The sequence below is a fragment of the Alexandromys fortis genome, unplaced genomic scaffold (genome assembly GCF_014885135.2).
Source record: "Alexandromys fortis isolate MF-2015 unplaced genomic scaffold, M_Fortis_MF-2015_v1.1 scaffold_219, whole genome shotgun sequence".
Lineage (NCBI taxonomy): Eukaryota > Metazoa > Chordata > Mammalia > Rodentia > Cricetidae > Alexandromys > Alexandromys fortis.
Genome location: NW_026068092.1, coordinates 44281 through 69231, shown reverse-complemented (window position 1 = coordinate 69231; position 24951 = coordinate 44281). Strand labels below are relative to the sequence as shown.

The 24951-nt window shown below is 42.5% G+C and overlaps 1 protein-coding gene and 1 pseudogene across 3 annotated transcripts in view; one reads left to right on the top strand and one right to left on the bottom strand.

Moving 5' to 3' along the window:
- Nucleotides 1-24951, top strand: part of Hira (histone cell cycle regulator) — a 111614-nt gene that overhangs the window by 52846 nt on the left and 33817 nt on the right. For 2 of the 3 annotated variants that reach the window (XM_050122895.1, XM_050122897.1), the window contains 6 exons: nt 967-1052; nt 7140-7334; nt 9060-9221; nt 22085-22289; nt 23161-23265; nt 24237-24385. In XM_050122895.1, coding sequence (XP_049978852.1) covers nt 967-1052; nt 7140-7334; nt 9060-9221; nt 22085-22289; nt 23161-23265; nt 24237-24385 — 902 coding nt within the window. The remainder of the gene's footprint in view (nt 1-966; nt 1053-7139; nt 7335-9059; nt 9222-22084; nt 22290-23160; nt 23266-24236; nt 24386-24951) is intronic. The other variant, XM_050122896.1, reaches the window with a different exon arrangement.
- LOC126488979 (26S proteasome non-ATPase regulatory subunit 8-like) lies at nt 16263-20509 on the bottom strand (annotated as a pseudogene).

Sequence of the window (24951 nt, the reverse complement as noted above, 5' to 3'; positions counted from 1 at the left end):
GTTGTGTGGGTACCCTTCTTCTGGAAGCCTGTATTTCACTGGCGAACAGGGATAATAGGGCAGAGCAGCGTAAGAGACATGGAGCTTACTGAAAAATTAAGTCATGTCCAGGAGCTTGTGGAGGTCAACCAACCTCTCCCAGGGGATTCTGATGGACTCTGTGGTTGGGAACCATAGTTACAAACCTTTCATGAAGGAAGGCAGCTGTGATAAAAGTCAACATGGAAGCCTGGCATGATGGGCAGGAGATCACTGCAAATTTGAACCCAGCCTGGGCTATATAATTTGTTCTAGTTCAGAGTGGTATAGAGTGACATATTTACTTATTTTTATCCTGAGTAAATAAAGTTGGTTTGCAAGACACCACTTTGTGATAAGAGTGTGGCTCACAGGCTCAAACCTCTAATATCTAATGGCTGTTGGATGTCATGTACTTAACATCTGGTACTGATGGCAGGGAAGAAGGCTCTTAGAAGAAGGAACTTTCTGTTCTTGCTTCTTCACTGTATTGAAAATCAAGCACGTGCCTTGCTAAACATGCCTATGCTTGAGAGCTGCTTGACTTTCTTTGTACCAAGGATCTAGAAAGGAGAATTAGAATACATTTCCCTAGAAGCCTTTATTTTTTTCATCTGATAGTGAAGTATACATGATATATGCATGAAGCACAAATACTGCTCGATGACAATATAAATAGTCAAATTCAGGAGCAGAGTGAGTACCAGGGCCTTCTAGCACAACATGCACACCATATCTCAGTCCTAGAGTTCTGTAGTGTAGCATAGATTCTGCACCTGCCAATACTATATAGTTCATATTTATTTCCTAAAAGAGCTAAGTGTTTTCATCATAAAGGGAAAAGAGAAAACAGCTTTATTTTTTGATATTTAATATTTTCTTTTTTTGATATGATAGACATGGTTAGTTGAATTTTTTGAATTCACTTATTTGACTCTACTTTGCCAGAATCTTTTGAAGAAACAAGTGGAAACACGGACAGCAGATGGTCGGAGGAGAATCACACCTCTCTGCATAGCACAGCTGGACACTGGGTACTCTTTCATTCACCAAGCTTTCTGTGACCTTGTATGGGGAGGTCTCCTCTTCTTTTGTCAATAAGCCAGTTAGGGTCTTGGAAGACTCTGGGGCCAATATGGAAGTGGGAGAGAGTCAGGTCCAGCTGACTCAAAGCCCTGTGATTCCCATAGAGCTCCCCATACACTCTGGACTCATGCGGAAGGGTAGGGACTGAGTGGTCCAAGGCCAGGGTGTCTCCATTTGCTGTCTACTCTGCCTTGCTGCTGACAAGGCACTGTAGGTCAAGAAAGGAAGTTATGCTTTCTTTTTTTTTTTATAACTGTTCTTCCCATATTATGAAAGATATATAGTTGGGAAATTAGAAAGGTAGTAAAAAGTTCAAAGAAGAGGATAATACCATTCTCCAGCTTCTGTTATCATCTTGACATCTGTATTTCCAGTCTTTCCCCACTTGTTACTGTATCTTGACCTCTCATCCACTGAATAAATAGTCCTCTGAAGCATTGCTTGCTGATTATCCAGATTCCTGTTGTCTGAATGCACCATGAGTTAATGAACCAGCTCCTTTATTGTGGACTTGTAGTTTGTGTCCAGTTTTTGTGACTGTTAATCTTTGAACACACATGTCACTGTCCTCTTGGGTAATTCCTGAAGTAGAACTGGTGGACAGAGGGCAGGACTCTGAGATACATCGATTGCTCTGGGGAGGCAGGGACGATATATCAGGCTTGTGTTTGTACTGATTGGTCTCTAAAAATGTCATATGCTGAATCAGAGGATGCTAAGTCCTTTGATGAAAGTGATAGACCCATGCCAACTGTCTCTCTGGGTTCTGCTCCGGGCATCAGGAAGTCTTTCACAGAGACTATGTAATAGTTTCTTTTACATTTTTTTTAAAATATTTATTTATTTATTATGTATACAATAGTCTGTCTACATGTATGCTTGCAGGCCAGAAGAGGGCACCAGACCTCATTACAGATGGTTGTGAGCCACCATGTGGTTGCTGGGAATTGAACTCAGGACCTTTGGAAGAGCAGGCAATGCTCTTAACCACTGAGCCATCTCTCCAGCCCTTTCTTTTACATTTTTAAAAATTTTATTTGCATTGGTATTTTCTCCACATTCATGTCTACATGTGGGTGTTAGATCCCCTGGAACTGGAATGATAGACAGTTGTGAGCTGCCATTTGGGTGCTGGGAATTGGACCTGGGTCCTCTGGAAGAACAGTCAGTTTTTAACCATTGAGCCATTTCCCTTGATGCTAGAGGCTTCATTTGTTGTGCTAACCCTAACTCTCAGGCTAGGTGTACCAGCTACCTGTTCAGAACCTGCTCTCTCGACTCCTCAGAGTGGTGATTTAATCTTCACTACCTCTACCTCACGTTCATTAGAATCAAGTGTGGAAATGTGCTGTGAATGCTGCAGGCCTGTGGTGGGAAAGAGGTGATGGCAGTGCACTTTGATTCATGGATCTTTCCATGCCTTACACGAAAGGTTTGCAACAATGAAGAGCCAGAGGAAATAGGATCTTTCTGGCTGACCTTGAGTCAGCTTTCTATTACTAGGCACTTACTCAGTTCTGGTATCAGAACTTGATTATTTTTGTTAGGACTTACAACCTTTTTTATTCCTACGTCAAAACAAATAGAAATAAAGCAAATGGATCTCTGTGAGTTTGAGGCCAGCCTGATCTAGAAAGTGAGTTCCAGAACAGCTAGGACTGTAACACAGAGGAACTCTGCCTAGAAAAACAAATCAAGAAAAAACAAACAAACAAACAAAACCCCACAAAGAGTCAAAAGGATGAGAGACTTCACTAAACTCTGAAAAATAAGTTTATATATGTATATATAAATATAAATAAAATTCCCAAAATTTGAAATATTTCTAGAAAAGAAGTTGTGTTCACCCTCTTTAAAGCCACCAGATTAGGAAGACTTTACAGGGGGATTGTAATAGCATGTTGTATATTCTAGTACATAATATCCTAATGTAGCACAAACAGCAATTTACCATAGTATATAACATAGTCCCAACTATTCAGGAGACTGAGGCAGGAGAACACTTGATCTCAGGCTTGGGCAGTATAGACTTGGTCACCACAGAGAACTTAATTTCAGGCACTGTAGTTTCTGGATGTCAGTGCCAAATCTTAAATAACACAGTAATGAGGAGAACCTTATAGAGTCTTGAGATGCTAACTAATATCAGGGCTGGGCGTGGTGGTGCATACCTTTGATTCCAGCACTTGAGAGGCAGAGGAAGGCAGAAATCTGTGAGTTTTATACTTGTCTTATCCACATAGGGAGTTAGTTCCAGGTCATCCAGGTCAGCATACTAATCTCAGAAAAACAAAAACAAATCTAATAATATGATCAAATAAGGCTTATTTTAGGTAAGTAAGAATGTTCAAAATTGTCGGAAATAGTTAAGTCTCAGCATCAACTGACTGAAACAAACAAATGGAATAATCACTTCCATAGCTGTTTTAAGGGACATTTTGATAAAATTCATCATTGTTCTGACTTCAGATTTGATGAAATTAAAGTAGATAGAAGTTTCATAAACTGATAAGCAGTCTTCTTTCATATCACATTTAGAAATGAATGTCTTTTTACTCCCCTGATTATAATTTAACATTTATCTTGAGGCTTTTTGTAGTTGGTCAACACTGATTTCCAAAGGAGAACATGAAATGTGTTGTTATTCAAGGATGATATGATCTAGAGAAATATCCCTGGGAATGCTGTGGCTAACAAAAGAAAGCAATAAAGCACATTGTGCTTCTGCATGTCACTTATTGCGGTGTTTAGGAAGTAGAGGCAGGAGGATTATATGTTTGGCAATCTGGGCTGCATAGTAGGACCCAGTCCTGAAGAAACTCCAGAGTGAAAGCATGTGTGTTTGAGAGTGTGAGCCCTGATGGGTACAGTTGAGATGAGATCAAGTAATGCCTTTAGAAGCAGTTCCTTTTGAAGATATAAAGGAAGAAATTGCATTCACAAATACCACCCCCCCTTTTTTAAAAACAGCATCTTATTGTGTTGCCCAAGCCAGTCTTGAACTTGGAGGTACAAATAACCTTTTTAATCATACCCTCCTGAATATCAGGGCCTATAGATGTACACTACCAGGTCCAGCTAAGAATGTAAATCTGAAGAAAAATTTAAGAATTTTACTTAGTGGGCTGGGGAGATGCTCAGTGGATAAAGTACTTGCTGCATAAGCATGAGGACCTGAGTTCCTATCCCCAGCATCCGAGTAACATCCAGGTACGTGTGTGTGTGTGTGTGTGTGTGTGTGTGTGTGTCTTACTGGCTGGCCATTCTAGCTAAATTGGTGAGCTCCTGGTATAGTGAGAAAGATGGTATCTAAAAATGAAAAAGATGGAGAGTGATGGACAAGATATCTGACATGAACCTTTGCCCTGCATGTGTCCATACACATGCTCTTCTCTCAGAATTCTGAGAGACCTAAAGAAAACTCAAAGTAAAACTGGAAAGATATGCTACTAATTAGCTAAGGTGACTCAACATCAAGACTGCCAGTTATTCCTAAACAAGTTTGATATGAATCAGGAGAAGTAGCCTTAGTTTTCAGAATTATAAAGGTTATTCTGAAGTTATATGGAGAAATAGTAATGTTAGAGATATTTTAGAAAGAAAAAAAAGGGGTTGATTAGGGAAAACTAACTCTACCAGGAATTAACTCTTCCAGGAATTTTAAACCAGGGAGATACTGACATGTGAGTAGGCAGACCAATGGAATATAATACAATTTCTAGAAGAAGCCCAAATATTCAAGGAAGTTTATGTGTGGGTGTTGGTGTGCGTGCAAATATTTGTACATGTGTGTGGAGGCAGAAGCTGTCATAGGGTGTCTTCCTCAGTTGCTCCCTACTGTATTTTTTGAGACTGGATTTCTCCCTGAGCGTGGAGCTTACTAATGCAGCTAGACTGGCAACAGGCATCAAATGTTCTCTCTTTGCTTTCCCAGCACTGGGATTGCAGGCACATGGCATGGTGCTTGGCTTTTTATGTGGTTGTTGGAGATCTTAACTCAGGTCCCCATGGTTTTGTGGGAAGTAGTTTACCAACTGAGTTATCTCACTACCCACTTCAAGGGAATTAAAAAAACAAAACAAAACAACAACAACAAAACCCAGGGTCTCACTATGTAGCCCTGGTTGACCTAGAATTCATCATGTAGACCAGGCTGGTTTTGAAATCATTGAGATATCCCTGCTTCTGCCTTGAGAGTGCTGGGATTAAAGGTGTGCATCACCATGCCTACCTTAAAGGGAGTGTTAAAGCCAGTGTCTCAATTAGTGATGAAGCATTGGTAAATTAAGTAAAAATTAAGTAAATGAAAACAGGATGGCTTGTCACTATAGAAACCACATTGAAACCCTTTAGCAATCTAAGAGTAGAAATTTCTACAGCTTAGCAGTTTTTTGCTTGTTTTAGTGTTTTTTTTCTTTTCTTCTTTTGTCATTTAAAATGTTTGTTTTGAAAGACAAGGACTCACTATGCAGCCTTGACCGGCCTGGAATTTGATACGTAGACCAGGCTGTCTTCAGACTCATAGAGATGCACCTTTCTTTGCCTCAAGATTGATGATGTTAAAGGTGTGTGCTTCCATGCCTGGCCTTAAAACTTTATAATTTTTATAAGAGTCCATAAAGAAATACTTTTATAATATCAAAGGTTAAAGTTGTTTTCCATAAATTATATTAGGTTTAAAACACACCAAAATGAATGACATTGTTTTAGCCAGGCTAAAATCTTAAACTAACAAAAAAACTTATTCTCATTTATTTCCTCCTTCTAAGTCAGATGTTTCTGCATGAAAAATTTTAATTTTTTTTTAATATCAAGATAACTGTAGTAAAATGCTAATTATTCATCAATTGACAGATAGCAAGAAGTTGATAAAACTGTAAGTGGGGGGTCTTGCAGGGCAGGCCTGTAATTCTGGCAACTCAAGAGGCCTGTCTAGACTACAGAGTGAGTTCATTGCTAGTCTGGGTAACTTATTAACACCTTTTGTCAAAATAAAAACATCATGGCTCAGTGTTATTACAGTTGCCTTGCATGTGTAAGGCTCTGGACTCTATCCCAGTATCATAAAACCAATCAACAAATAAACATAACCACTACCACTAGCATGACAACGAAAAAAAACCTGTTAGGTTGTGGGGAAACAGGTACTCTCCTAAGTGATTTGTGACTTAACCACTAAAGAGAGAGCTTTAGAAATGCTTCTCAAAACCACGTGTAAACATTACATTTGCTAATCTCACTACGTTTTTCTGACTATATCCCACATTACACAGCGATTTAATTCCATCTCTTTGGGCAGCTACTTTGAGCTCTATATATGTACTACACAGTATTTTTTAGTCATTTATATATGTACTACACAGTATTTTTTAGCCATTGGAGAGAGTCCAGGCACTTGGCAGATGAGTACTTGAGGCACAGTGGAAGTGACCGAAGTGCACAAGTGTGTGAGCTTGCAATTCGCCAGAGAGTTACCCTGGATAGTCTATTCCAGGTTCCTCAGTCTCAACACTTATATCTCCTGTTGGGGCAGTATGTCTCAGAAGCAGAGAGGCAAAGCTGCCTCTCAGTAGAGGCTATGTTAAGTAAAGTACATGCCCACTCAGTAGGGAAGCCTATAGCCCCTCAAACAAAAGGGAGGCTGCTGTAGGTACTATAGGTGCAGTGTAGGCTCAGTACCATCTAAAAGTTGTAGATAGTAGCTTGGTTGTCTTTTTTGCAGTCTTATGTGTATTACTACTTTACTTTAGAGTCAATTAAACATTATATTAAGGGTTTCATTTTTTTAAACTCTTCATTTTGGAAACAGGGTTTCTGTCTGTATAGAGCTGCCTGTCTTGGAACTCACTCTGTAGATCAGGCCTCTTTGTAGAACAGGCTGGCCTTGAACTCACAGAGATCCACCTACCTCTGCCTTCATTTTTAAAACTTTCCATGTTACCCATGCCTCAAGACCCACACAAATGTTATTTAGAAGTTATAAAATGCAAGATGTGACATTTCTGTGCTGATTGACTTTTCCTTGTTAATGACAGGGACTTCTCCACGGCATTCTTTAACAGCATCCCACTCTCCAGCTCCCTAGCAGGCACCATGCTCTCCTCTCCTAGCAGTCAGCAGCTACTGCCACTGGACTCCAGTACCCCCTCCTTCGGCGCCTCAAAGCCTTGCACAGAGCCAGTGGCAGCCACTGGTGCCAGGCCTACAGGCGAGTCTGTCAGTAAGGACAGGTTAGTAGATACCAACGATCAGTCATGTCTTTGGGGGAAAGTTCAGGTTTGGGACATGGTTCCAGGAATAAAAATTATGTTTTATTCTTAGTTCATGGCCACTTTACTAGAAAAGGGAAGAAATGCTTGGTTTCAAATGAGTGACTTGGATGGGAGGATTTGTTTAATTTAGTCCTTGAGGCTATGTGGACTTGACAGAGAAGCTGGCTGAAGGTAAAGCTACAAAGGTTTGGGGACATGCCAGTGAATATTACTGATGACAGGATCCTACTTTTTGGAGATCTAGACTATAGATAGCCTGACATTTCTGGCTTTGATCTACGTTGTGCTATGAGTTCCACAGTTCACCACTGCCAGGGTGATCCTGTGAGCATGTAGATTTCCTATCATACTTAGAATCAGATTTATCCACTGTCCATTTCTTCACTGCCCACTATATCTAGTCAGAACTGGAGGAGCATGGGTAAGAACCGAGAGTGAATATTGGCCACATTCCCACTCTGGGCTATACACTGTAAGGACCAGGTATATACAGGGCATTGATTGGCAGGTGCTTGCCCTCCAGAGAGAACTCAGGGTCATTTTGCAGAAAGGGCTACTTGTTCATTGGGGGGTTTAGCAAACAGCTTCCATTGAGATTTTTCAGAAAGTGTTTTTCACAGAGCCCATACAAGACAATTGGAGAAGGCTGGTAGCCAGGACAATGACACAAACAGTACTCCAAGTCTCTTAGATGGGTTAGAAAAGATGGGTAGTGGGGGGAGAAAGAAGGCTGGGTTCCTATTCTGAACTAGTTAGACTGGACTTTTCTTAGAGGGGAGACAGAAAACTTTGTGACTTACATTTAGGAAGATAGTTCCAATGGGTAGTGGGGCCCGAAATTAAGCAACACCTACTACTTATATCTGATAAAGGAGAATGCTTCTCTGTCAGTGGAGCAAATTTTGGGTTACTGCTTTCTGGGCTCTAGGAAGATGGCACCAAGCAACAATTGTCACTGCCCATAAGAAATGATGAGTGTACATCAGAGAGGAGATAGTACAACACAGCACGGTATTTAGGAAGCAAAGCAAAGGGTGTCTGGGAAGGATAGGTGCCACCAGGGCTGAGCAGTGTTTTGTGGGTTGGAACTAGAGATCATGGAGTAGGAAAACAGTACCATTGGGGATGGCTGCCAGCATCTGGTATGGAATGGGGGTGTAAGTAGATGGAAGTAGAGTAACCTTAAGGTAAGCCAAAGCCTAGTATCTTTGCTCAGGAATTGGGAGAGAGTTGGAGCAGGAGGAAGACTGGACAAGCCGTTCCACAGGAGCAATGGGTGGGACCACTTAGGACGGCGGGGACTAGACTGAAGATGAAAGGCTGGATTAGGCCAGGACTTCAAGACCCCAATGAGGGCTTTGCTTCCTCGAGGCCCTGTGGAAGTGGCAAAGCTAGTGGTTGAGTCACTTGGGGTGGACATGCTGTACTCAGGTTATGGAGACCCAGTATTTAGTCCAACTCCAAAAAACTGTCAGTATGACACAAAAGGGAAAATAAATGTGAGTGCTTTTGCCCTTGAACTTTTCAGATAGACTTCTAGGATTTTAATGCATGGATATTAAAAAACAGTAGATTATATTTTGAGGCTTCTTGTATTTGTAGAAAGAAGTTTGATGCTTATGCTTCTTTAGATAGGCTCCTTTGTCACTTGTGTTTGATGGCCCTCCCATCTTTATTTCCCAGTATGAATGCTACCTCTACTCCTGCTGCATTGTCACCCTCTGTGTTAACAACCCCATCCAAGATTGAACCCATGAAAGCATTTGACTCCCGATTCACAGAGCGGTCCAAAGCCACACCGGGTGCTCCTTCCTTGACCAGTGTGATTCCAACAGCTGTTGAAAGGTACGTGGTAGATGTTGTCCTTCCCCAGATCTACCATGCATCCTGGCTCGTGTAGGAGAGCAAGACTCCAGAGACCTCTGTGAGTGAAAGAAGTGAGTGACTGCTAAAAGTGGGGAAGTGGCTGGAAGGGGCTATTGGGAGGAGACTGTGGCCTAAGGATAGCAAAGGCAGGGGGCATAAGAACCAGGCATTCTAGCCTGCTGAATGGATCCCAGAGTTTGCTGAGAAGGAGAACATAAATGTGCTTGGGGAAATAGAAGGCTTGGATACAGTTACACTGAGCAGGTCAAGGGCTTCTGCTCAGAAGGTGAAATGTAAGACACAAGGGATTTAAATGAAGTCTTTGTAGGACATATGGCCTTTTAAGTTCTGCAGACTTGGTATGGCTTGTCTATTTCTTCTTTCTTCCTAACATACATCAGCCAAAATACACAAGCTGTGATTTTTTTGTTTGTTTGCTTTTTAATTTCTTGGAGTTGTGGAAGTGTGTCCTGAGGTAGCTGGAGCAAGCCTCTGTCATTGGCACAGAGATTGACTTCCTACAGAGAAGAACTCACTGCATGTCCTAGTGAGTTAGAATAAAAGAAGTAGTCATGGGCTAGGCTACCTTCTTTCAGTGAGTTGTAAGAGTTGTCTACTTGTGGACATGTTACCTACAGTTAAGTGCAGGGACGTTGGCCAGAGGATATTGTGATGCCCACTTAGCCAATAGATGTCCAGTAAGATCGACATTTGTATGAGATCTGTTCTTGAAGTTGGCATGTCTGAAACTACAGTGGGCTGTTCCTGAGATATTCTGACTAATAACTGCTTGTTTGCTTCTGGTTTGCTCTTGGAGTATAATCCCAAGAGGTCAGCACAGGTTTGCTGCTTTGTTAAGTTGTTGAATCTAGTATTCCAATCTGATGTAATCATTTTTGTATTCACATGTAAACATTTTCATGTCATCTTTTTATTTACTAATTTCTTTATCTAGCCATAAAGAGAAACCTTGCAACTAAGCACTTTGAGATGCTAGATCCAGCACTCATAAGGCAGAGGCAGGAGAATTGCTGCAAGTTTGAGGCCAGCCAAGTCTACATAGCAAATACTAGGCCAGCCAGGGCCATATAGGACCACTGTCTCAAAACAAGCAAACAAACAAACCCAAATCTCTAAAATATGTGATTATTCACAGCACCCAGGACCTAAAATCTGTTGAGTGATCAAAAATCTAGAGCAGTGGACTGTACCACCCTGTGAATGCTTGGTGACAGACTAGCAAAGGACCTTGAGTTTTGATTCAGTTCAAGAAAAATAGGTGTACAACTGAGTCACTAATATAAAGTCAAGTTGCTTAGAAAAGTGCAGCTCTGACCGGGCAGTGGTGGTGTATGCCTTTAATCCCAGCACTTGGGAGGCAGAGGCAGGCCTGGTCTATAGAGCTGGTTCCAGGACAGCCAGGACTGTTACACAGAGAAACCCTGTCTAGAAACGTGTGCCGCCGCGCCCCCCCCCCCCCCCCCCCAAGAAAAAAACAATGCCACCACTGTGAGTTGAGTCCTAGAAAAAAACCCAACTGGTGTTTCAGGAACATGCAGAGAAAGTTGGATTGTCTGAACTAGTCCCAGGTTTAGGTATCTAGGAATCACCAACCTAGGATATGAACACAAAAGAGGATTTTGATTTGTTAACATCTAGAGGCACTTGGCAAAGGTGTAAATATGGAGTTACTTTTCTGTTTTGCCACCAATAAACTATTACCTGGATGGACTTGGATCCGAAGTAATAAAACACATGAGGAAGCAGTGCAGCTTGGCATGGCACATGCCTGTCATCCCCACACTCTGGAAGCAGAGACAGAGGGGTCATGGGGGTGGGAGAGAGAAGAGGGACATGAGGGAAGGAGGGAGAGAGAATCTATCATCTAGAAATGTAAAGAACACAAAGTTTAGGATTTGACAGATCTGATCATAGAATTGTTAGGAGGGGTTTATAAAATAAATACACTTAAAATCTTTAAAATATGTTATTAATATTTTATATATAAAACTGGGTCAAAATGGATCAAAGAACTATATGTAAGAACTAAAATTATAAAACTCTTTAAAAGAAAACAAATATATGTTTAGTTAGACAACTATTTCTTAGATTTGCTGCTAAAAACAGATTACTAAAAAGTCCTTGAAATTTAAAACTTATGCTTCCTAGAGGACACACAGGCCTCACAGGAAATGCCTCAAGGAATATTAGGTGGGGCGGTTGTTGAGGAGGAGGTCACAGGCCTATGGAGGTCCTGAAATCTGTTTGGAAAATGGAGAGGATTCCGAACTGAATGAATTGAATGCTGATTAGAGAGAAGAGCAGAGCTCTATAGACGGGAAGGCCTTGTGCTCCTTGTGAGGTCTGTCAAGATTGCATTCCTGGTTCTAACGGACAGTCACCATTTCCTTCAGCAGGGGATCAACTTGAGTTGGCAGTTTTACTGAAGACCAGGTCTCTTCTCAGTAGCTGTGTCCCGGGTTCTCAGGAGACTTTCCAGCTGTTTAGATGCAGTGTGATCTACCTTCCCCATTTGTGGATGACTTTCAGCATCCACTTTTTCTCAGGACTTTGACCAATTGTCTCTTACTGCCCCCTACAGAAAGAAGCATCTTTGATCAAGGCTGGCAACAGCACTAATCTATAAACATAAACAGAAGGATTTGAAGAAAGTTTGATAGGCACATCATCCATTTAGCAAAACAGCCCTGTACTGTCTTGAGTAAGGTCTGTGCTCTCTAGCCACAGGCTTTCGTTGAAAGTTATAGCACGTCCTGTAGAGTGGGCCTCAGTTCTACTGCTTGGTACCACCATAACAGGTTTGCCACTGTTGTGCCCATGGGCGGATCTTGCTTAAGTAGTTAGTATGCATATATGGCCCACAGAGTAAGGTTGTTTGTTGATGACGTCCCATCAGCTATGGTAGCACCTCCTGGCTTTTGAGGACTAGCCAGCAAGGAAGAAGGGCCCATTACTGTTCAGCTCGATTTTTCCATGTCTTCCTTCCTTCCTTCCTTCCTTCCTTCCTTCCTTCCTTCCTTCCTTCCTTCCTTCCTTCCTTCCTTCCTTCCTTCCTTCCTTCCTTCCTTCCTTCCCTCCCTCCCTCCCTCCCTCCCTCCCTCCCTCCCTCCCTCCCTTCTCTTTCTTCCCCAGACAGGGTTTCTTTGTGTAATAGTCCTAGCTGTTCTGGAAGTCACTCTGTAGACCAGGCTGGCCCTGAACTCAAAGATCCTCCTGCCTCTGCCTCCTGAGTGCTGGTATCAAAGATATGCGCCATCAGGGCCCAGCCTTTCACTAATTTTCAGAGTGTTTGTACCAGTTTCTACTCATATTAACAGTGAATAAGGGTTTCTTTTTCCCACATTTTCACCACTGTTTTATTATTTGTTTTTTTGATATCTGTTTTGACTGGGGTAAGGTAGAGTCTCAAAGTAGTTTAATAAATTATTTTATTACAATGATTTATTTATTTAGTGTAGTATGTATGTATATATGGGCATGTGTATGTCACTTTATGCATGTAAAGTTTAGGGATAGTTTTTCTCCTACAGTGTGAGTTCCCAGGATTGCACTCAGGACATCAGTTTTGAGTGCTTTTATTTGTTGAGCCAAATTGTTAGCCTCTTGTCTAGTAGAATTCTGCAGTGCATTTCTCTGTGGCTGGACTTTCATTATTTCACAGATTTATTTTTATTATTATCTCAGTATCATTGCTTATTATTGATCTGTTTAAATCATTTATCTCATCTTGGCTTATGCATCTACAAATTCATCTATTTCTATTCATTTTCCAATTTAGCAGACGATACGTTTTTAAGGTATGTGCTAGTGCCTTTTGGATTTCATTGTTATCTGTTGTCATGACTCCCTGTTTGTCTCACTCTCTCTAACTTGGGTTTGTCAATCTTGTTTTCCTTTTCAAAGAACCAACTCTTTTTGCTTTTGTCTTTCTGTATTTTCTTTTCATTACTTGCTACTCTGATGAGCTTAATTATTTTTTTCTGTCTGCTGATTTGGGGTTTTGCTTATACTCGTTGTTTTTCCCAAGGCCCTAAGGCACATCATTGTATCATTATATCATATTTATGAGGTTTCTTTTAATTTTTTTTGTAAATGTAGACACTTGTCACTATAAACTTCTCTCTAAGAAATACTTTAATTTGCATCACATAGGTTTTGTTACGTTGTGTTTTCATTTAAATCTATGAATTTTTTAATGGACCCATTTGTCACTTTATAGTGTTTTGTTAATTTTGATGACTATATATTTCTATAGTTCCTTTTATAGTTAATTTCTAGCTGTATTTGCTTGTAGTCAGATCCGGATAAAAGTGGTTGTTTCTGTTTTCTTATATTTACCAAAGCTTAGTTCTGTCCCAACACATGATCTGTTGTTCTGTGGTTGTCCAACTTGTTGCTGTTGCTGTGACAAGTACTCCAAAGAAACAACTTAGGGGAACAAGTTCATTTGGCTACAATTGTAGGGTGCAGTCCATTAGAGAGGTCAAAGCGGGGATCAAGTCAGCTACTCTTGATAGAAAAACAAAACGAACCCAAAACACTTTCTCAAAAAGAGAAGAGTCATTCATAGTGTGGCAGGTAGAAAGCAAGACACTTCAAAGATGGTTCCACACCCTGCCCACCTTCTAGGATTTTTTTTTGTCCTGGGTTTTTTGCAGTTTTAATATATTATGTCTAGGTATAGATATTTGTTATTTAATGTTCTCTAAACAACCTGGTTCTATAGTTGGCTGTCTTTCCTTGGTTTTGGAAAGTTTTACTGATATTATTCTCAGCTGTTGTCATTATCATTCATTACAACATTATGTTTTTGACATTTTCTGCCATAGCATTAGTATGTTAATGATACCTCTTTAAAACTTTATAATTTGGTAATTCTAGAAGTTCTGTCATATCTAAATTTGACTAATTTTTTGAGATAGGATCTTTCTATATATCTCTGGTAGACCTGGAACTTGCTATATAGCCCAGCCTGGTCTTGAACTTACCAAGATCCACTTGCCTCTGCTTCCCAGGTGCTGGGGTCAAAGGTGTGTCACCATGCCCGGATTTTATTTTTATTTTTTCTTTTTGAAGCTGTCTTTTGTTTTGGGATTTATCTTTGTCTTTTTGGTTTTTGTTTGTTGTTTTTGTTGTTAGGTTTCATTTATTTTTATCATGATTTATAATTTTTTATTATATAGGCTGTGTTTTTTGTTTCCTATAACTAGGTGTTAAAAGCATCATTTTGTATGGCAACTTTGTTCTGTCTATTCAGTTATCTTTGAATGCTCCCCAAAACAGCTCTCTCAGTTGTAATCTTCTATAGCAGCTTGTTGTGGTGGTGCAGTATTGATGCTGTCATGGTGATGTCTGGGACTTTAGGAAGGCATTCTTTTCTGCTGCTTTAAAGAAGACAAACAAACAAAGCAAACAAAGAGACAGATTCCCCAGTTGGAGACCCAGAGCTGGGATCCAAGTTTGTCTGGAAAATCAGACTTTTTATATTTTTAGTGGTACGATAGGTTCCTTTTCTTCCCCATATTGGCTGGTTTGGGCTCTTCTGTGGGATTGAATAGTCCAGAGAAATTAAGGAAAGTTGTTTGCTTCTAGACATAGGAACTGTACCTCCCACCCCAAGATTTGAAAGTCTTTCCAAAGAGCTCCCTCTGTTGAAGAAAAAGTCCACCAAGATTTTATCTTGGAGAAGGTTCAAGAATTTGATCTTCTGAAATGGTTAAGCAGAAAGTTCATGAACCTATCTAAAGCCTCTTGTCCCTGTCTGCCTACTAAGGAGCTTCCTGACTTCTGATTCCAGAGTGTCAAGAAAGCCATTCTAGAATCTGATGATTGATTTTGTTCCTTTTGTGGTTGGACCAGAATCCATAGGCTTTATCCCATGGGCTTATCTATCCTCTTTTAAAATAATTCCTTAGCAGGACTAGAGGGGCCTGGGAGGCTTTTGTATTTGGTTACTTACTTGCCCTACCCAGAGTGAACAAGTCTCTGGTAGAGTAGTTTTCCGGAGGGCAGGTTATTGTTTTGGAGAATGGAAGGTTCATTTTTCAAAATGGTTGCCTTCCCCCAAGCCATTGGGTATTTTCACCTCTTTGACTGAAAATCTAGAAGGGTCCTTGGAAATAAAAGATAATGAATGTGTAGCTTCTGTCACAAGTCTCCAACAGTTTTAGCTTGAGCTTGCCCACACTCAGTGTCTAGTATATAACCGGCATCTTCGTCTTTGGATGGGTCTAGGAAGAGCTGCTTCTTCTCAGTTTTTCAGCTCTCTTACTGTTATTGAACATCAATTTTTATACCCATGTCACTAGACCTTCAGTGAGACCACCAAGGAGCTGGTTTCTAATACAAACACACAAGGGTCTTTATTGACAAGCTTGAGCCTGGTCCGCAACCCAGCACCCCAACACAGTGGATGGAAAGAAGCAGCCCCGAACTCTGGGGAGGGTGAGTTTTTGTAAACAGAAACAGTATTTCCGTTTCTCAGCTGCCCAGACCTGAATAATCACACAGAAACTATGTTAATTACAATACTGTTTGGCTGATGGCTCAGACATATTTCCAGCTAGCTCCTACATCTTAAATTAACCCATTTCTTTTAGTCTATGTATTGCCATGTGACCATGGCATTAACTTATTTTCTACATGTCTTGTTTCCTTGGTGACTGGCTGGTGTCTGACATGACTCTGCCTTTTTATCTCTATATTTCTTTTTTTTTTCATTTGAAAAATTATTTAATCCATGGCCAACATTTTTAAAATTGAGACACATGGTACTTCACTGGAAAAAACCTAGTCCCCTGGCCCAGTGCCACAATGTATCCACAGCTGGCTAGAAGAGTCCTCAATCTGGGCCTGTGCTGTGGGCCACTGGGCATCTACACGTAAAACCCAGAGCAATGGGCTGGATAACACATACCCTGGGGGCCCAAAGGCCCCCAAACTCCCAATTCTCCAGGAGCAACTATTTCCCACAGTCCCACTGGGAGACTAGGGCCCATAAAAGGTTAATCCGCCTTTATTGAAGGCTAGCCTATACTGGGTTTGTTGGACTAGCCATGTCCACCCATCCTGGCTGAGGCTCAGACAATCATCTCCAGCTGCCGGGCATACTCGATGACCTGTTTGGCCAGCTCAGTGGAGGGGATGGTGGTGTCTTCTGGCTTCTGCTGCTGACTGGCAAAACTGTAGTAGTTGTTAGGGCCCAGGACCCAACCTCGCTTCTTGGCGTAGTCTGTCATCTTCTTGGGTGTGTTGAAGAAGAGAATCCGGGTAGCTTCAGCAAAAAGGATTTTTTCATAGGCCTTCTCGATGCATCCTGCGATTTCATCCCTGATAGTATCCAGCGGGATGTCAATGAAGAAAGTATAGCTTTCGGCAGGGATGTTCCCCTTGGCCAGGAACACCTTGTTGTAGCTACCCTCCATCAGGTATTGCTCGAGGGACACAGGGTGTTTGATGTAGACATTGGTCTGGATGTCCTTGGCAGGCAAGCGTTCTAATTCTGTGTGGAACTCAGCTACTCGATTCTGGGATAGCAGGAAGAGGAGGTTGAGGCCCAGGAGCTGGTGCATGTAGGCTGACTCAGGAAGCTGTTCCTTGTAATCAAGGTAGTAGCATTTGAGCTGGGCCATGTAGCACTCGAAGGAGGGGATGTCCTTGCATAGGATGCTCCACTGGGCCCCGATCCAGTATATCCCGGGCCAGAATGAGCTGCTGTTTGGTCAGTTTGGTCCCTGTGGTTGGCAGGAAATTGAGCTCCAACAGAACCAGCTTCAGATGGCCCAGCTCTTCTCCACATTTACTAAGATTCGGGCTCTTCCGGTTCCACTCGTCCTTGAGCTGCTCGTACATGCCGGCCGCTGCCTGCAAGATCGCGCCCGAAGTGGCCGCGGGCCCCCGAGCTCGAGACGCCGGCCGTCCCGTTCACCGTCGCCAATCTTCCGTGATGCGGCAAACTCTTATATCTATATTTCTGCTCGGATTTCCCTCCTGGCTTTACTCTGCTAAGCCATTGGCTGAAACAGCTTTATTCATTAGCCAATAAAAGCAACACATATACAGAAGGACAACCCACTCCCTCTCCAGTCCAAGGAGCAGCCAGAGTTCCCTATCCAAGGTCCTCCCTACCCCCCCCCCCCAAGGTGAGCATCCAAACAAACTAGGATCCCACAAAGTCCGTCCATGCAGTAGAATCAAAACCCAGCGCCATTGTCCTCCACTGTCAGCCACACTCAGAGAGTCCGGTTTGATCACATGCTCCATCAGTTCCAGTCCAACTGGCCTTGGTGATCTCCCATTAGATCAGTCCCGCCGTCTCAGTGGGTGGACGCACCGCTCGCTGTCCTGACTTTCTTGCTCATGCTCTCCCTTCTTCTGCTCTTCATATGGACCTTGGGAGCTCAGTCCAGTGCTCCAATGTGGGTCTCTGTCTCTATCTCCATCCATCGCCAGATGAAGGTACCTTAGTCGGCCAATCCTCCCGCTCGTCAGGCCTGCCCTTTCCTTTCCTTCATTAGTGCCACCACGGCCAGCACCGCCAACTCCCGCTAGGTGCCCAAAACAAAATCTTGGTGAAGATCTTTTCCCATTGAGTAGGCTGCTTTTTGTCTTATTGGCTGTGCCCTTTGCTTCTTAGTCAGGAGGTCCCATTTATTTACTATTGTTCCCAGTGTCTGTGCTACTGGTGTTACATTTAGGAAGTGGTCTCCTGTGCCGACACATTGAAGGCTACTTCCCACTTTCTCTTCTGTTAGGTTAAGTGTGGTTAAGTGAGGACTTTATTAATTTGGATTTGAGTTTTCTGCATGGTGATAGATATCTATTTTCATTTTTTACATGTTGATATGCAGTTATGCCAGTACCGTTTGTTGAAGTTGCTTTCTTTCTTCCATTGTATAATTTTAGTTTCTTTGTCAAAAATCAGGTGTTCATAGGTGTGTGAATTAATATCCAGGTCTTCAATTTGATTTCATTGGTCAACATCTCTGTTTTTATGCCAATACCAAGCTGTTTTCATTACTGTAGCTCTATGATAGAGTGTAATGTCAGGTGATATCTCTGGAAATTCTTTATTGTACAGAATTGTTTTGGCTATCCTGGAGTTTTGTTTTTCTATGTGAAGTTGAGTATTGTTCTTTCAAGGTCTGTGAAGAATTATGTTGAGATTTTGATGGGGATTGCATTGAATCTGTAGATTGCTTTTGGTAGGGTTGGCATTTTTATTATGTTGGACTTGCCTATCCAAGAACATGGGAGATCTTTCTATTTTTGGTATCCTCTTTAATTTCTTTCTTCAAAGACTTAAAGTTCTAGTCGAACAGGTAATTCTTTGGTTAGTGTTACCCCAAGATATTTTATGCTATTTGTGGCTATTGTGAAAGGTGATGTTTCTCTGATTTCTTTCTCAGCTTCTTTATCATTTGCCATTTATCAGGAGGGCTGCTGATTGTTTTGTGTTGGTCTTGTATCCTGCTACATTACTGAAGGTATTGATCAGCTGTAGGAGTTCCCTAGTAGAGTTTTTGGTGTCACTTATATATACTAGCATATCATCTGCAAATACCGAAAGTTTGACTTCTTCCTTTCCAATTTGAATCCCCTCGATCTCCTTTTGTTGTCTAATTGCTCTAGCCAGAACTTCAAGAACTATGTTGAAGAGATATAGAGAGAATAGACAGCCTTATCTTGTTCCTGATTTTAGTGGAATCGGTTTGAGTTTCTCTCCGTTTAATTTGATGTTGACTGTCGGCTTGCTATATATTGCTTTTATTATGCCTTGTATCCCTGATCTCTCTAAGACGTTTATCATGAAGGGGTGTTAGATTTTTTCAAATGCTTTTTCAACATCTAATGAGATGATCATATGTTTTTTTCTTTCAGTTTATTTATATGATGGATTACATTGATAGATTTTTGTATTTTGACATCCCTGCATCTCTTGGTTGAAGCTGACTTGATCATGGTGGATGATTTTTTTTTTTTGATGTGTTCTTGTATTTGGTACATGATATCTATCCAGAAAATTGTTCATTTCTTTTACGTTTTCCAATTTTGTGGAGTATAGGTTTTTTATTTAGTATGACCTAATGCTTCTCTGGATTTCCTCAGTTTCTGTTATGTCTCCCTTTTCATTTCTTACTTTGTTAATTTGGATGTTCTCTCTCTGCCTTTGATTAGTTTGGATAAGGGTTTGTCTTGTTGACTTTTCTCAAATAACCAGCTCTTTGTTTTATTGATTCTTTGTGTTTTATTTGTTTCATTTTATTGATTTCAGCCCTTATTTTGATTATTTCCTGTTTTCTACTCCTCCTGTGTGAGTCTGCTTCGTTTTGTTCTAGAGCTTTCAGGTGTGTTGTTAAGTCACTATTGTGAGCTTTCTCCACTTTGTTTATATAGGCACTTAGGGCTAAGAACTTTCCACTTAGCACTGCTTTCATAGTATCCCATAGGTTTGGGTACATTGTGCCTTCATTTTCATTGAATTCTAGGCAGTCTAGTCTTTAATTTCTTTATTTCTTTCTTGACCCAGGGGTGATTTAGTTGAGCACTGTTCAATTTCCATGAGTTTGTAGGCTTTCTGCATTGGTGCAATGGGTGTGGTTAGCAGGATGACTTATGGTCCCCTCCGTCTGGTTTCCAGTGACGCCAGATGGTGTCTCTTAACATAGACCCAATCCCTTAGTTAGAACCCAATGGGTTCAGTGAGAACACCAGATTCATAGAGGGCCCTGAGCTTGACCCAGACTTCCTTGTGTGCCCACTGGACGTCTTGCATAGTATCAAGGAGGTTTGGCCATCCAATTCTGTCAGCAATTATGCCTGGAGATTGGGAATGATGGGAGGTGGTGTGACAAACATGATGTTGAACAGGGTAAGCTCCCTATGGTGGGAAATTCCTGATTCTATACAGGGCAAAGGGTAGGAGAACCACCCAGTCCATGCCAGTTTCCAAGGTCAATTTAGTTAGGGTCTCATTTAGAGTTCTGTTCATCCTTTCTACCTTTCCTGAACTCTGGGGTCTGTATGCACAAATGTAACTTCCAGTCACTCCCCAGAAATGTAGCTAAACTCTGACTTACATGGAACACAACCACTGTCTGTCTCTATTGTGGTTGGAAAGCCATACCTGGTCAGGATGTCTTCAAGTAACTTCTTTGCTGCCACCTGTGCTGTTTTATATTTGATGGGGAAAATCTCTGTCCACCATGAAAAAGTATCTACAAATACTAGCAAATACCTGTAGCCATACTTGCCAGGTGAAGAGGACCTGTAAAAGCGGCTGACAATCCCAAGTAGGTTGGTGGGTGAAAAGAATTGTCTCAAAGAGGCTAATCAGTTCCTTAGGGTTTTCTGAGAAGGGTGCATTTTGAGTTCTCCAACTGTAAAAATTACTAGTAGCAAAGGGCCAATAGTGATGTGGCTGATTCCTATCTTGGTCTTAGGGTCCCGCCACCCTGTGGGGACAGATCATGGTCCCCAGCTCAGGCTGTGCCTGTGGATCCAAAGGGGTGGTCTCCCCTCTAAAGCAGCTGGGACTGGTAGAGGAGGGGCCAGCTGAATTTGTCAGCAGAGCTGGCTGTGGAATAACTGCACCAGGGTCAGGGGTGTAGGGAGGAGGGGTGAAAATCTCCTCTGGGTTGCTTCCTTGGAGGATTTCCAGATTGGGAGCCAAAGGGGTTTGGCGGGTGGGTCTTCTTCAGCAACAGCCAAGACTTTAACCTGCCTGGGCAAGAATGGTTTAATCCAGGAAGGGGGGGGGGTCTTCTACCAGGTTTCTCCAGGCAACTATGTAGGTCACTTGGTTGGGGTACCCTATCCATGGCCTGAAGACAATTTCCTCTGCTGCTCCTATGAGGTTCAGGTCAAATGTTAATCTTGGAGGACCAGCCAACATTGAAAGTTGGCCATTCCAACCTGCAAAAGTGACAAGTTTAGACTTTTTAATCAGGACTGAGAAGTTGTGAGCATTGCCATCCTTGTAATGAAATCAAGAGTAAGTCTAGGGGAGAAGAAGTAGACTATCCCATAGTGTCCATCACAGTCAGAACACAAGTACAGACAAATTCAGACACCATAGGAGACTGAGGGCACAGGGAAAAAGTTTGCCCTAATGAGACTGAAACAAAGTGACAAATAGGAAGATGGCTTGTAGTCACTCCATGAGAGTGACCTACTTCTGCGCCCAAACACTATCCAAACCTGGGCCTCTCCTTCCTTAGTTAAACAGATGTAGGGCTCTCTGTCCCCACTACTGGGGCCGGGAACATCTTCCAGCCCCCTGTGATCAAGATTTTTCTAGCACGTCTGCTCTAACTGCTGTCGATCACAATTACTGATTTGGTGTGCCACAAGAAGCAAAAGTAAGGAAAGTGAGTGCAGACAGATAAAGAACAAAGACTTACCAGCAGGGTTGTGGGGCTTCTTGACAATGCACCAAACTCTTTGTTGTCAAGCTCTTTGTTGGAGTAGAAACTAGAGTTCTCCTCTACAGTGTTTATTAACTTTTGTGAAAAGTAGATTTTTTAAAGAAAAGTATGGGGTTTGGAGAGGTGGCTCAAAGTTAAGAGCTCTGTTGCTGTCACACAGGATCTGGGCTCAATTCCTAGCACTCACACAGTGGCTTTTAACTGTCTGTGACTGTAGTTCCAGGGTGTCTGGTGCCCTCTTCTGACCTCTGGAGGGCATCAATCACACACATGGTACACTGATATACATGCAGGCAAAACACTCATACACATAAAACAAAACAAGTAAATAAAATCTAAAAAAGCATTACAGAAAAATGGCCTTGTAGATAGGATTATAGATGTCTTTGTTTTCAGGTTAAAAGAGCAGAATCTTGTGAAAGATCTGAGACCTCGGGACCTCCTGGAGAGTAGTAGTGACAGTGACGAGAAGGTCCACCTGGCCAAGCCCTCCTCACTCTCCAAGCGGAAACTTGAGCTTGAGGTAGAGACGGTGGAAAAAAAGAAGAAAGGTCGCCCTCGGAAGGATTCTCGTCTCCTGCCCATGTCTCTCTCTGTCCAGGTGAGGCCTATAAACTGTGTTGCCTGCCCCACCCTGCCTCCTTGTGAGGCCCTTGCATGTGGAGGGGTATCTTGTTAGTGTGGGATGCTTAGGCATTCATTGTGTCTTGTAGGCCATGTTCCTTCAGACCTGCCTGCCACTCATCTAGACCTTGAGCAGGCCTGTTAAAACTTTTCCTGGGAGACAAAAAAGGAAATGTCTGTTTACTTCAGATAGGTGCCAACAGATCAAAGAAATAATTCCATCCAAGTCCAGCTGGGGTTACTTAAAGAGCATGGACAAGGAGCATAGGTGATTCAGAAGCAGTGATGCAGTTGCGAAGTCCCACCCTAGCATAGGTGACACGTATATAAGCTGTATTACTGGAGTCCTGTCTTCAGTCTTGTTTTTGCCTCTTACTCTAACCCATTCCTTAAGATCATGTGCAGCCTAGTGGTGGGAGGGTGTGGTGTCTGGAACGTCAGGTGAGGGTCTAGTAACACCCTTCCCCAACTTCATTGAAGGAATGTTAACAGCTCCATTACTGGTACTGTAGACCCAGCTATCACTGTATTGTTTTGCTTATTTCATTGCCATGACGTGGGGCCAACATATTCTGTAGGTCACCACAGCAGTCTCTGCTCCATGATGGCGAGATGGTACTCAGAGGAAATAGCTACACCACAACTGGTCCCCTGATGTCAGCCCCCTCATCTGTCAGGTGGGGATCCTTGTAGCATTCCCTTGTGCTTTCTGTCTTCCAGAGTAGGTGGACATGCCTTGAGAGCAGGCCCAGCCTCACTTTAGGTCCTTACTTCTGGGAGACTTACTTTCCCTAATGCTACCCCTGTAGTGTTGAGGTCGGGCTCAGGGATATTTCTGGCTCTTTTAGTCTCCAGCTGCCCTGTCTGCAGAGAAGGAGGCCATGTGTCTGTCTGCACCAGCACTTGCACTGAAGCTGCCAATTCCAGGCCCGCAGAGAGCGTTCACCCTCCAGGTGAGGACCTGCTCCAACCACTCCTTCACAAGCACACACAGTCTCTCTCCTCTAATATAAGCCCTATCTTGTCACACCTTGGGGACTACTCTAGTAGCTCTTCATCCCCTTCTGGAGGGATACTAGCTGACTATGGTGAGCTGCTAGCATCCTATCCCTACCCTCATGCCTCTTCCTCTCTCTAGTTTTGCTTTTAAGTCTCAGCTGCCAGGGCTGCCCTTACCATCAAATCTGGACACCAACTCCTTCAAGTCCTGATTTGCATCTCTTCTGAGAAGCCTTTTGCGTCTCTTCCATCACTCTCGACAGCTTCAGGGCACATGGTTTGTGGTTTGTTTAGTCTCACTGTCCTGAACTGCTTCTGAGTACCACATGGAACCCTCCTTGTTTCTGCTGTCAGTAAAGAGAAATTCAGTTCCTTGCTTATGAACACCTCCATTCCAGTTCACCTACTTGTATGGCCGGCCATTCATGTAAACTCGTCAGCTGTTTTGCCTTGGTTTCCATATAGAAACCCAGTTTAGATATATATCAGCTACAGATATTTGTATAAGGCTGAACCCAGGCATTAATTAAACTAGATCATGATGTGTGTTATGTAATATTGTAGTATTGCATAGGGAAGTTAATATGGAGAGCATATTGGGGTTATCAAATATTGCAGTCTTTGGTAATCCTTCAAATTGTAGGCTTTTTTTTTTTTTTTTTTTGTATGACTGTAGTCTTTACAGTATATTCTTGGGCAAGTTATACCCCTGCGAGATAACGTGGTAACTTTCTTTCCCTGTCCCTCCTTACCCTAGTCCCTCGTCCCCTTAGTCCCAGGTTACTCTCTTTGGTGGCCAGTCAGCTAGTTGGATTCTTTGTTGTCTTTGTCCTGCCTCAGAGCTCTGCCGTACAGTCCCTGAGTGCCCCACATGTCCAGGCCCACTGTTCACTGAAAAGACATGTGTTTGTTTTCCTTCATCTAGGTGAGCTCTGACCCCTCCATGTACATCGAGGTGGAAAATGAAGCGACTGCTGTTGGGGGGATAAGACTGAGTCGCCTGAAGTGCAACCGGGAAGGGAAGGAGTGGGAGACGGTGCTCACCAGCCGTGTCCTCACTGCTGCTGGCAGCTGGTAAGGGCAGTGATGGACAGCATTGGCACAGTTACAGAATATGACCCACGAGAAGAGGATGGCTCCTATAGAGACTTCCATTGGGCCTTCTCCATCTCATCCCTATAGAACCCCAACTGTCAGTGTTAGTGTCCTCCACTTCATACTCTCACAAGGCAGGCTCTGAGCCTGGGCTTTATTACCCTGTCTAGCAAGACCCTATCTGAGGTCTCCTGCCTCTCCCTGGCCTGGCCTGGACAGGCTGTTTTCCCTGGGCCCTGGATTTTCATCCTGAGGGTGTGGTAGACTGATGGTGCTCCAAGTCCTGGCTCTGCTGGCTGAAACCTGTACTGCACTGGAGGAGGGATTGTCTTAGTTCGTTGCTGTCACTCAGTGCCTTTTACAGCAGCACAAGAGCCCCATCCTTCTTGTCTCACTCTGAGAAGATGACTAGCTCTTTCTAAGGTGCATACCAGGCTCTCTTGTTTACAAATGTCTTTTCATAAGTTTGAATACAAGAAAACTTTGAACAGTACCCAGTAGCAGGGAGGGAGCTCTCTTTATGATGTAGCTATGTTCTGTCTGAT